The following is a 13,260-nucleotide window of genomic DNA, read 5'->3' on the forward strand; positions in this document are numbered from 1 at the left end:
CTCTAATTAATTAAAAACATATGAATTTTCTTATATTTGTAATTTTCTCATATAATTAAATTGTAATTTTCTTATATAATTAAGTTGTTTGACTGGCTTTGAAGTACATAAAGTACATAAAATATACTTATAATAAAAAAATTGAGATTTTTATCATTTATTTTATAATACAATTCCATATATTTCTATTAAAGCATTAGATTTAAAAAATATTACTTATTATAATAAATTATTAAAATAACTTATTATCTAGATAGTAAAACTTTACTTTTAATGATTTAAAATAACGATTTAGAATAAATCTGTTATTTTTTCTCTATAATTTCATCTATAATTTTTTATAATTTTGAAATATCTTCGATACATCTTTAATTAATACCCAATATGTATTTTGTTTTTTTCCAAAAATTTTTTATATGTATTTATTTTAATTGAATTTCTACTAGATAAAAAAATATTTATCTACATTTTCTCTCAATTCTTTGACTCAAAAGTTCGACGTTCACACGTCAAACAGTCAAGCGATCCGTTTTGCACTTGGCGTCGCGACGCTACCGCCTCGCGTGAGTACTTTTTGTTTTATTATTTTAAAAAATTTATGTAAATTTATTAGATGAAACAGTATTTTTTTTTACAAATTAAAAATTTCCAACATACAAATGATTTATTGTTAAAATAAGCGTAAATTGAATTTTATTGTAAAATCTATCATTGATTAAAATATATAAAAGACTTATATAAAAGACTTCAGAATTAAAAAAAAATCATTTTGGATTATTATAATTTAAATTGATAAAAGTACATGAAATAAACTAAATTTCAATTTTTTAAGATTCTTTTCTCAAAGTCTAAAATTATGAAATTATATATTATTATAATGGATTCGATGTTGATACGACGTCGAAATAATCAAATCGACATCGATTCGACATCGATTTCATTGTCATTTTTCACTAGGTAAAACGTCTTTAAGTCGTCTTTTAGAAACACATCTTATGACTTTTAGACATTTTTTATTGTCCGGGTTTTACTTTGATTATTTTCATAATTAAGCATTTTATCGTAGTCATATTTTATCTTATTTCAGTTTCATTTTGCATTTTATTTATGACTACATTGTAGTTAAAAGATATTTTGATTATCTACAAATAATTTATATTTTAATTTATATTTTATATTAATTACGTATTTAAAAATAATATAGGAACTCAAATAATTTATAAAATTAATATAATAAAAATAGGGCTATGAGCCAAGCAAGATCTTCATAAGTTATTGCAAAAAAACAAATAATTTATTATAATATACGTTTCGATCCCAATTGGGTTATTATCAATGTTAATTTTAATAACAATATAAAAATTACATATTCATTTGAAAAATAATCTTGAACAAGACATTCAATACAATACTTAAAAAGAATATAAAAGTTTCATCGATTGTGTAAGTATCCCTATATATTGTTTTAGATGGTTGTGAGATGGTGGATGTTTAGATGGTGGTGAGAATTGCTCAATATCAAAATATAAAAATGCAAGAATAGCCTTACTCGATGTATGGACATGACAATATAGAGAAATAACAAATTTGGTGGTCATCAACGGTTCTTGTAACATGACCATTAAAAAGCGCAGTCTCAAAAGCTTCGAATTACAATAAACCAGTGTAATAAATCAGTGTTAAATCTAAAATCATAATTACAAATGACCTTATAAATAATAATTTGACAAACATAAATGAAATGAAAATGATGTTTAAATTTTGTGAGTCTAGTAATACAATGATTATAAAATTACAAGTAAAATAATAAATTGTATGTATAGAAATGTATATCGTAAAGTAAAAAGTTGTTATAAAGTTTTAAATTAGAATATTAATTATATGAGAAACGGTTAAAATTACGCATCGAAAAGTCAAAATATAAAATAAAAAGATATCTGATAATTAGTAGTGAACTATTTGAAAACAACATTTGATAAACAGAAAATTGAGATGTCCTGATAATCAGAACTCAGATTTCTTTGGAAGACAACTCAATTCTGATACCATATAATAGTTAAGACAAGTGAATGGAACTGTGGTAGGGAAAGAATGAAAGGAGGAGATATCCCTGTTGAAAAAAATCACAAGGTTAATAATGAAATTATATAATTGAAGCATGTAAATCACATAATGGATTGTTCCAAGAACGTGATTTTTTAAAATTACATATGATATTAGAAACAATTTCATCCATTATGTGATTTTAGTTATCGAATTTTAAAGAATGGAATGATAGAAATAGAAGAAAAAAGAACATATCATGTGACTTTTCAAATTACGTACTTTTAAAAAAATCACGTACTGATTTAGAACAATCCGTTATATGATTTGTATATTTTGCAGTCGAGTTGCCGCTATGAATGCTTCGAAGCATTTTTTAGTTAGTCAATTAGTAAAATTCTTTCTTTCGATTGGCTAATCAAATGTTTTGAAGCATTCGTAGCGGCAACTTGACCACACCCTTAATTACATGATTTCATCATGCAATTATGTAACATGATTTTTTTCGATAGGGATCTAAGGAGGTATTTGGAAAGGAAAAGTAACTGTATAGATAAATACATAACGGATTCTGTATCTATTTACTTATTCAAACCTTGTGCTAATTGTTTTTTTATATGCACTTTTATTCTTTCCCTATCACAGCTTCACTCACTTGTCTTAACTGTCATGATATCAGATTTGAATTGTTCAAAGAGATCTGAGTTCTAATTATCAGGACATCTCAATTTCCCGTTTATCAAATGTTACTCTCACAACTAATTATCAGGTACTTTTTATTTTATATTTCGACTGTTTAATGTGTAATTTTAACCGTTTTTCTAATATTCACAAGTGACACGGTGTAACACAATGGATTATTACATCCTTGTTATTTGCCAATGTTAAACAAAGATGACATAATCCTTGTAACGTACCACATTGCTTGTTGGAAGGCACACCTAATTTTAAATTTTATAACAACTTTTTACTTTGCGATATATTTTTATACATACAATTTGTTATTTTACTTGTAATTTTATAATCATTTTACGAGTATTATTAGACTCACACAAAATTTAAATGTCATTTCTATAATACTGGTTCTTCATAATTTCGAAGAATACCATATGTATTTTATAAATTTATAAATTACTGTATTTCACGATATACATTTATTTTTATGTTTGTTAAACCATTATTCATAAAATCATTTGTAATTATGATTTTAGACTTAACACTGATTTATTGCACTAGTTTATCACTTATTGTAATTCGAAGCTTTTGAAACTGCGCTTTCTAATGATCATGTTTCAAGAACCGTTGATGACCACCAAATTTGTTATTCCTTTACATTATCATGTTCATACATCGAGTAAGGCTATTCTTGGATTTTTACATTTTGATATTGAGCAATTCTCACAACCATCTAAAACAATATATTGGGATACTTACACAATCGATGAAACTTTTATATTCTTTTTAAGTTGTGTTGAATGTCTTGTTCAAGATTGTTTTTCAAATAATTAAGTATGTAATTTTTATATTATTGTTAAAATTAACCTTGATAATGACCCAATTGAGGTCAAAATGTATGTGTTATAAAAAACTATTTTTGCAATAACTTAGCATGAAGACCTTGCTTGACTCGTAGCCCTATTTTTATTATATTAATTTTATTATATTAATTATATTAATATATTATTATTTTATTATATTAATTTTATTATATTAATTTTATAAATTATATATTTTTTATTGTAATTGTTTTTTTTTTTCGAAATTAATTAAGATATAATTGATATAATATTGTATCACATGCGTTAATTACTTGACAAAGATAATATATTTCAAATAATAAGATATAAATGAGTTTTTTCTATTAATACCAATATTTTTCTTTCGATTTAAAAAGGAATGTTAAAAGCAAATTAGTATGACAATCCAGTTAAGCCCAATTGAATAGACTGTGAGTTAGCTGAAATAGATTGTGAGTTAGCTTAAATTCATTTAAAATTCAGGTTTTATACTCTCTCCTCTAGAAGGGGAGCATTCTTTAGTGGGGGCCATTCACAGATTCTCGCAACCTTCTTCGCTTACGGTGCTCATCGTTTTCAGTAACGGTGCATCTGTAAGATATAACGTTACCAAGTCTTCCATTCTTTGTCTTCGTCACAACATTGTACGCGCGTGTATGAGTGGATCACCGAAAATTTTGGAGTTGCTCTGTAAAATATATAGATTTGAACAATGTTGTTTTTAAATATAACAAGGTACGTTTATGAAAAATACAGATATTAATTACAATCAATTGCGATAATATTGTTGAAATGTAATCACAGATATTCTACGAAATTCGTTGATAGTGAAAAAGATCGTTTTCTTTTTGGACGAAGTGATTTCAATGCGTGTAAAAGAGTGCCTACTGAAAGAGTTCGAACAGCTTTCGACAATTTTCTTAATTGTACTTTATATTATAATATGTTAGTAAATTTAATATCTTAGCATAATTGACAAATCATCTTTTAAATTATAAAATGATAATAGGTAAATAAGATTGATAAGTAAATGAGATTATTTTCAAAGCGATCTAAGGAAAATCTTTTTGCGCGTTGTTTAATTTAATCTCATTTACGTACATTTGATGTATATATTCTTAATTTTCTTTAATGTGTGATAATTTAAATTTTAATTAAATCTTTGATTGTAACAAATGAAATATTTTCGAGTAAAATTTCTAAGTCACCTACTGCAGCTGATGTTCCGAATATTTACGCTTTCTCATTGCAATTTTTTGGGTCACATGCATATTACTTCTATAATACTTGTATTGATTCTTTTTAATGGATATTGTTTTCGCATAATCATGCTTTAAAGAATAAATATATATATCTTATTTAAAATATTTGTGTAATATTTACATACACACACACATATATATATATATATATATATATATATATATCACTTTTGTAATAACAAATTTCTTCTCGATTTTTTTACTCTTTCTTGAAGGAAAATTGATTTTTTTAATAAAGAGAAAATGTGAGATGTAGTTAAATTATTGTACTACGATCTGGTAGTGACCATGTAACTATTTCCCTAAAATGGAAACGTGAGAAGTGAAATTTTTATACATATGTACGTATCACATATATAAAAAAATGTTCACTTTTCACGTTTTCGCCTCAGGGAAAAGGTTGCATGATCACTATCCTGATCAGTGAAAGTAAGTATTGTGGATAAAAAAATTAAGACATTTGGGAAAGATTGCATTGTAACGCGCAATGATGGTATAATGATGGCAATAGCTGCAGCTTTTTTTACACACAAAAGCGTAAAATGAAACAAATAATCAAAATGACTAATGAAATAATAATATAATTATTCACAATAACAATTCAATATTTTTCGTTATAATTTACAGTTTTTTCACTGATATTACGCTCCGCAATTTTATTTTAATGATAGAAATATTGATATATACTTTGGACGTTTAAAGAAAGATGATAATGATGGATTACAGAATGAAATCGCTACTACGAAATTGCGAGACGCGACATCGCTTATCGCAATCCTGCGAACCTTTCCTTCAGAAGATTGTCCTTCAGACTTTCTGCAGCGATACGATCACATCCGAATGTTCTCATACATCCTCAAGACTTGCGTCCTTGTCTGTTAAACCGTACAATGAAATACCAGGCCCTCGACCGATCCCAATCGTAGGCAATGCCTGGCGATTATTGCCGCTGATCGGCCAATATCAAATCTCGGATGTCGGAAAGATCTCGCAGATGTTTTATGAAGAGTATGGCAAAATAGTGCGGCTAAGTGGTCTGATAGGTCGTCCCGATCTGCTTTTTGTCTACGACGCTGATGAGATCGAAAAAGTGTACCGACAAGAGGGTCCTACACCTTTCAGACCGTCCATGCCTTGCCTGGTGCACTATAAGAGTGTTGTACGCAAGGACTTTTTTGGCGAACTACCAGGAGTTGTAGGAGTGTAGGTGAATGATAATTGTCGAGGAATAGTTTCGCCTTAATTTATTAAAATATGCGAGATAAATATAAAATAAATGGAAGATTCTCTTTTTTAAGATATAATTTTTTAGTAAAAGTCATAATAATAATATTTTTAGAAATTGTAGCAATAAAAATAATTAATTTCAATTATCAATAATTCTTCTTAAAAAATTAAATAATTAAATAATTAAATGGAGTAAAAAATGCTCGTATATTTTCTTAAAAATTAACATAACGTCATGGCTTATTTCAAATTATAATTAAATTAACTTTAAATTAATATAATTAACAAATGTTTCGGTTTACAAAGCCTTCTTCAATGCTACAACGCAGAGATACAATCTTAAATTAACAAATAAAAAATAATGGATACAATGAAAATTTTAAAAATATCAATGGTGAAATGTCAAAATATAAAAAAAGTATAAAAAAATTCGAATGTCAATACGTATTCCGCCAGACGACAATAAGCTAGAAACATTTGGATACTTCAGTCAACAGTAAATTAATTATTATTCATTGATTAAAATAGATTTGCCAAATTCCTCAGTTAAAATCGAGAATCCAGTTTTGTCCAAACTTGTATTAAACGATTTGAGAATTCTTTAATTACGAATATTTTATGATATTTGTAATTTATATAAAATACTGTAATCTAAACTCTCAATTAAAGATACGGTTAAGTATAATAAAAATATTGACTGTTGCTCGTTTGAAAATTAACTGATTAAATAATTAAATAATTAACAAATTATACTCGTATTATTAATAGCAGAATATAATAATATAAATGATTAAATTAAAACTATTTTAGTTTTTTAAAATATGTTTTATTTTACTGTCATATCAAAAGTTATATTTGTCATCTCTTTCTTTGAAAAAATTTTTATGCATTATTATTTTAATTTGATTAAAAGTTTAATTTAATAAAAATTTGGCAAACTTACATTAACTTCCGTAACTTCGTAACTTTTGTAACTCGGAAACAAAATCAACTAGAATGTCGATAAACTCTTCAATTATTTTTTCTTGTGTCCTGAATTTATTTCTGAAGTAATGCCATGTTATGAAACATCTTGCACAATTTATTTTTAAATTATGTAGAAAAATTATGTATTAATAAAAATTATATATATTAATATATAATACCTACTTATACAGCGATGGATTTTTCGAATTTTATGATTTACATCTCGATTTTTTTTTCTTAATTTTTTAAATGTCAAATCTCAATGAAAAGATTCGCACGATTGAAAAGAATGGTCTTTAATTCATTTCGTTCGATCCGATTTATATCAATTCATTATACATTAAATTAATTTTTTTCATTAGACATGGTGAACCTTGGAAGGAATTTCGTACGCGCGTTCAGAAATCTATTCTCCAGCCGAAAGCTATACGAAAATACATAACACCAATCGAAGTAGTTACGAAAGATTTTATAAATAGGTAAAAAAAGAGTAAGGAATAAATTTAGGCCCGTATTCAGAATGCGCTTACAATGTTAGCGCGCTAATATATTATACTTTACATTACGCAGATTATAGAATTTCCAAGATAAAAACGCACTTTTATTGATAATAGTGTTGTCAATACGAGCCTTAATGTATATGTATTAGGTGTAGTAAAAAGAAATCCATTATTTTTGCATGAAATTGAATGGAAAAATAATGGATTTCTTTTTACTACATCTAATATATATCGATGATTATTGCGATATTTCTTATTGTAGAATCGAGAAGATTAAAGGAGACGACGATGAGTTGCCGGGCGATTTCGATAACGAGATACATAAATGGGCTTTGGAATGTTAGTTCTTAAGTAAATTATATTATTCTTATCTTATGTAAAATATTAACATGTTAATTGCATTACAAAACTCTTTCTCTCTTTATGCTAATAATGGCTATTTTATAAACTGTATTTAAGATATTTTATATAACTTACACTAATTTTTTTTAATATTGAATATCTATGAAATATTAATCTTTTCATTTTTATTTTCTTATCTTTTCTTATCTAGCTACAGTTGTTTTATATTCAAAAACATTTGAAGTTTTATAAAAGTAGAAACTATATGTATAAATCATGTATAAATGCATTTGGTTTCACGCATGATGTGCATAATGCATCATTTATTCTTGTTTAACATTCGGTGAATAACAAGGATAAATGATGCGCATCATGTATGAAACGGAACACAGTCATAATATTAATTAATATTATTCTAATTACTTTTGAAATTACTTGAAATAATTTGAAAAGAAGACTATTTTAAAATTAATGTAAACAGTAAACATTAAAACTGCTTTTTTCTTTTTCACATTATATCTATCTATAGAATTTTCTAAATTATACGTATGGCAAAATATAATTTGATTTTTATTAGTTTTTATTTGTTTTATGTATCCTAACACGATACATATAGATACATATTTAGCTACAACATTTAACAAGCTTCTAACACATTTTACATAACATATTTTACAACGCAATTTATTTAACAGAGAGAAAGGTAGAAAGGAAGAGAAACTACTACTAGAAAAGAAATTACTAGAAACTATTAGAAAAGTTGAAATTCTTTTTTTCTTTTCGGAAAGAAAACCCCTAACATTCTCATTTTCATTATTGTGACTATTGGAACGTTCAATGACGATAATATGTACTATGTACTATGAATTATACATTTGATTCAATCGAGCAGGTATTGGACGTGTGGCACTCGATGTCAGACTTGGCTGTTTGAACGACACTTTGTCGTCGAATTCTGAACCGCAAAAGATTATCGATGCTGCCAAATTCGCGTTGAGGAATGTTGCTTTGCTCGAGCTTAAAGCACCGTATTGGAGATACATCCCAACGCCTCTCTGGAGTCGCTACGTACGCAATATGAATTATTTCATTGAGTAAGTTTAGAGAGACTAAAGATACGATAGAAAATACTGTAAAAAGATATGCTGTAGGTAGAGAATAAAGTAAAAAAAAACGATTGACAGAAATTTAAACTGGAAAAATAAATTATGATTTTGAGGCAATTTTGAGAAACAAAGAAAACTAGAAAATAAATAAATAATTTATTTGAGATTTGGACAAATGAAAGTAAATTATCTTTTGTTTCTTTCGATATTTTGTTACATCACTTAGCATATACGAAGTAGAAAATTGTAGAAAATAAGTGAAATACGGAAGAAGATTCATTTTAAATTAGCTATTAAATAATAGACTACATTTATCCGGTTCGATTTAAAATTATAACATCGATGTTATGAAACCGGCCAATCACAGTCATTCCATTCTTCAAAGAAACAGCTACGATTGACCAATTTCATAACATCGATGTTGTAACTTCGGCGTAAATCGAACCAGGTAAACGTAGTCATAGTTAAATAAATGTTCAATGTTATATAAATTTTTTCAACTTAATTCAATTTACAGATAATTTGATAATGATTTATTTCTGAAACTCAACAATTAGTATTGATCGATAATCTGTAACAATATATATATATGTTTCATTTTAGGATATGCATGAAGTACATTGACGCTGCGATAGTCAGGCTTAAAAATAAGATGGACGAGAGCGATTTGTCGCTGATAGAACAAATTCTAGCCAAAGAGACAGACCCTAAGATAGCTTATATTTTTGCTCTCGATCTGATATTAGTTGGCATTGACACGGCAAGTCGCACAATATCGTAGATTACAACTACTAATCGTATTACTTTTATTTAAAAAATTTACAATTAATTACTCTTAATCCTTAAGTAGGTGTATTTACAAAATCAGCGATTGAAGTAACTTTGGAGCTTCTCTCTCCTGAGGAAGCTAAATTCTTGATCGTTTGATTCGTCTTTTATTCATAATACTTGTTATGACTCTTTTCGATGGATTGGAAGTAGTTTATTTAAGGGATTAAGAGAAAGAGGAAGAGGTTCTAATTGCATGCGCCTACTTAAGGATTAATTAAATGTGTAACAATATTATGCATAAATTAAAAATACACAAAAAGAATATTTTTGCTAAAATATATAAAAATTAGATCAGATTCGATATTCTGTTAATTATGTTGGATTATCAGAATAATTATATAGAACATGATATTTATAAATGCAGCAAAAAGCTTGAGCATTCTGACAACTTCCTTGAACGTCTAATATAATTATTTTGAGAGTCCAGCACAGAGCATTAATTGCCATTTCGCATCCCTGAAATATTTCAAGTTTTTAAAACAGGATGAGGAAAAAGTTCAGGAAAACCAAGCATTTTTTATAGAAAAATTACATTTCCATGTATATTATAGATATCGATGGCAGTATGTTCGATATTATATCAGTTAGCAACTAGACCAGAAGAGCAGGAGAAGATACATCAAGAGTTATTGCAAATACTGCCAGATCCATCCGTTTCTCTCACAACAAGCCATTTGGATCAAGCAATCTATATGAAAGCTTTCATCCGCGAAGTATTTAGGTAATATTAATCGTCATAATATTAATAAACTCTGATAATAAAATTACTAAACAATTAATTTAATTGTTTACATGTGTTAATGATGGCCTGATTACTTTCGTAAATTAATGAATCTTATATGCGCTGCATTTCAGAGTATATTCCACTGTTATCGGAAATGGAAGAACATTGCAAAACGACACCATCATTTGCGGCTATAAAATTCCCAAAGGAGTATGTAGCACATCTTATTTTTAATTTTTATATTTCCCTACCTTATCGTTTATAATGTCGTTAAAATCGTTTATATAATTTATCATGCTTAATACAATTATTTGCAAACATATCTGTATATCTATATCAAAATAAGATGCTTTTCTTAACATTTTGTAGTCCTATAAGTAAAATTCCGTTATATCTATACACAGATAAAATAGTTTTATTGAAGTATTTAAAAATTCAGCTAGATATAAATCTGAAATAATTTTATTAAATAATATTATTAAGATTGTTTTAAAGGTGCGAATAAGCATCAAAAATTTGTTAAATTGCTAGTCAATTTAACTCGTGATATTACTGCAGTAGTTTAGTAGAGTTAACGTTTTCAAAACCGAAAAAGTCATTTCTGGGGACTACATACGTAATATATAAATTCACACAAGAATCAAGCAAACATTTAAGATCCAGTTAGATCGTTTAAGGTTTTGATTTCTATTGTTCGTGTTATCACACATATACGGTCCTATAATATATTATATTGAAATAATTTTATTTATTTTAGCTATTTCAATAATTATTTAGAATATTTAAGATGACTGTTAGAATGTCAAAATTTTTTGTAACATGCTCATTATGTATATGAGCGTGTCTTACATAATTATTTTGATGATTCAATAAAATTTCAATCACTTAGAATCTGTACCTATAAGCTTTTTAAATACGTCAGCAAAATCATTCTTTCATGTATATAATATTTAATAAAATTATATCAAAGTTGTAAATAATTTTATTCGTGACTGATTCATAGCAGACGCCGAGTAGACGATCTAATATAAAATAAAATTATTTTAGATTCAAGTTGTATTTCCAACCCTTGTCACCGGTAATATGGAGGAATATGTTGCGGACGCGAAGACGTTTAAGCCTTCAAGATGGCTTAAAGATTCCAATAATGAAAACTTGCATCCATTTGCGTCGTTGCCGTACGGTTACGGAGCACGAATGTGCTTGGGAAGACGATTCGCGGATCTCGAGATGCAAGTGCTTCTCGCGAAGGTAGAATATATAATGTTTAAGCTTATAAAAATTTGTGCTAACAAATTAAAAAAAAAGCAAATATACTGTTATAACGATATTATTTTCAGCTCCTGAGATCATATAAACTGGAGTACTATCATCAGCCGTTAAAATACAAAGTCACGTTTATGTACGCGCCTGATGGAGAACTTAAATTTAAATTTATAAAAAGATAGTATCTAACAAATATAATATTGCAAAATAAATTCAAAGTAATTAAAACGAAAAAAAATTCAAAATTTGCAAGTAATGATAAAAAAAACATTGATTGCAAGGTTGTAATAGTACACACATATTAATGTCAGATTATAGAATATTAGAATAAAACGTTTATAATTTAGTTTAGTCTAATTATCATGTATATAATAAAGATAAAAAACATGAACATTCACTGTCAAATTCTAAACAATGTGCTTTTTATTTCCTGTTTCTTGCTTTTTTCCCCTTTGCAACCGTTTTATCAATAATTGTATTTCTTGCTATGTATTTCTTGTTCTTTTCAAAATTCGTTTTTTATCTCCGGTGATATCAAACAAACCGGATAAGAAGCAAAGATAAAATGTAAAGCCTGTTCTGCAATGTGCTTTTTCCTATTTCTTATCTTTTTTTTGTTATTTTTTATATCTTGTCTTTTTGCTTTTTATTGCCCGATTTTTTGTTTTATATTGCCCGAAGTGAAAGTTAACTTCGAAAGAAACGAGAAATTACGTAGCAAAAAATACAATTGTTGATAAAATGGTTGCAAAGGAGAAAAAAGTAAAAAGTAAAAAACAAGAGATAGGAAGAATGGATTGAAATGGATTAAAATGGATTCAGATTTTCAAAAATACGGATTCATGAATGTTAAAATGAATTCTTTTCAATCTTGAATGCATTTTTATTCATTTATAGGAATTGCTTAGAGCATATCTCTATGCCTTTCAATCTAAAAATAATATTAGCATTTTCTATGCGCATCGTGAATACTACTCAATTCAGAATTGTGGAATAGAAAGTACAGTCTTTTAATTTAATTGAATTCAAAAATAATATCAGCAATTTCTGTGCAACGTGAATACTGCTTAATTCAATATTCTGAATATGCAGTTTTTCAATTAAATAAAATTTAATTAAATAAAACAAATTTTTATTTAAAAAAAAAAGGACCATAAATGCTACTTAAATTATTCAAAAAAAAGTTATAAATAGGAAATTTTTCGTTTCAATCCAACTAAGTTCAAAAAAATTGTAACGTAAAAATAATTGAGCTATGTTCTTTTGTTTCTCTTTGATTGAAAGTAAAATAAATGATCGATGTGAACACAAACCAAGTCGAACACAGCCTGAATATTAGGCCAATCACGGCGCGCGACATCGGCCAAACGAGATTAGATTATTCGATCATGGAATATCGGGATTATGAATCTTTTATAGCGATACCCGCTAGATCACTTTTTCAATTAGTAAATGTTATTCATGCTCTACTTCATT

The 13,260-nt window shown here is 27.0% G+C and overlaps 1 protein-coding gene across 1 annotated transcript; it reads left to right on the forward strand.

The window, feature by feature from the left end:
* Nucleotides 1–4,272: 4,272 nt before the first annotated feature.
* Nucleotides 4,273–12,191, forward strand: LOC105624774 (probable cytochrome P450 301a1, mitochondrial). Its single transcript, XM_012206129.1, has 10 exons — nucleotides 4,273–4,295; nucleotides 5,549–6,025; nucleotides 7,378–7,494; nucleotides 7,778–7,854; nucleotides 8,750–8,951; nucleotides 9,567–9,723; nucleotides 10,346–10,515; nucleotides 10,650–10,728; nucleotides 11,566–11,769; nucleotides 11,859–12,191. The coding sequence occupies exons 1-10, from the start codon at nucleotides 4,273–4,275 to the stop codon at nucleotides 11,964–11,966; spliced, it is 1,614 nt and encodes a 537-aa protein (XP_012061519.1). The 3' UTR covers nucleotides 11,967–12,191.
* The last annotated feature ends 1,069 nt before the right edge of the window (nucleotides 12,192–13,260 follow it).

Source organism: Atta cephalotes (genome assembly GCF_000143395.1).
Source record: "Atta cephalotes unplaced genomic scaffold scaffold00003, whole genome shotgun sequence".
NCBI lineage: Eukaryota > Metazoa > Arthropoda > Insecta > Hymenoptera > Formicidae > Atta > Atta cephalotes.

Excerpts from the sequence above, each read along its gene's own strand:
- LOC105624774 (XM_012206129.1), top strand. The coding sequence starts at position 4,273 with ATGTTGTTTTTAAATATAACAAG. Across the intron at positions 7,855-8,749 it reads ACATAAATGGGCTTTGGAAT|GTATTGGACGTGTGGCACTC; the intron begins GTTAGTTCTTAA and ends TCAATCGAGCAG. Across the intron at positions 10,516-10,649 it reads TTCATCCGCGAAGTATTTAG|AGTATATTCCACTGTTATCG; the intron begins GTAATATTAATC and ends GCTGCATTTCAG.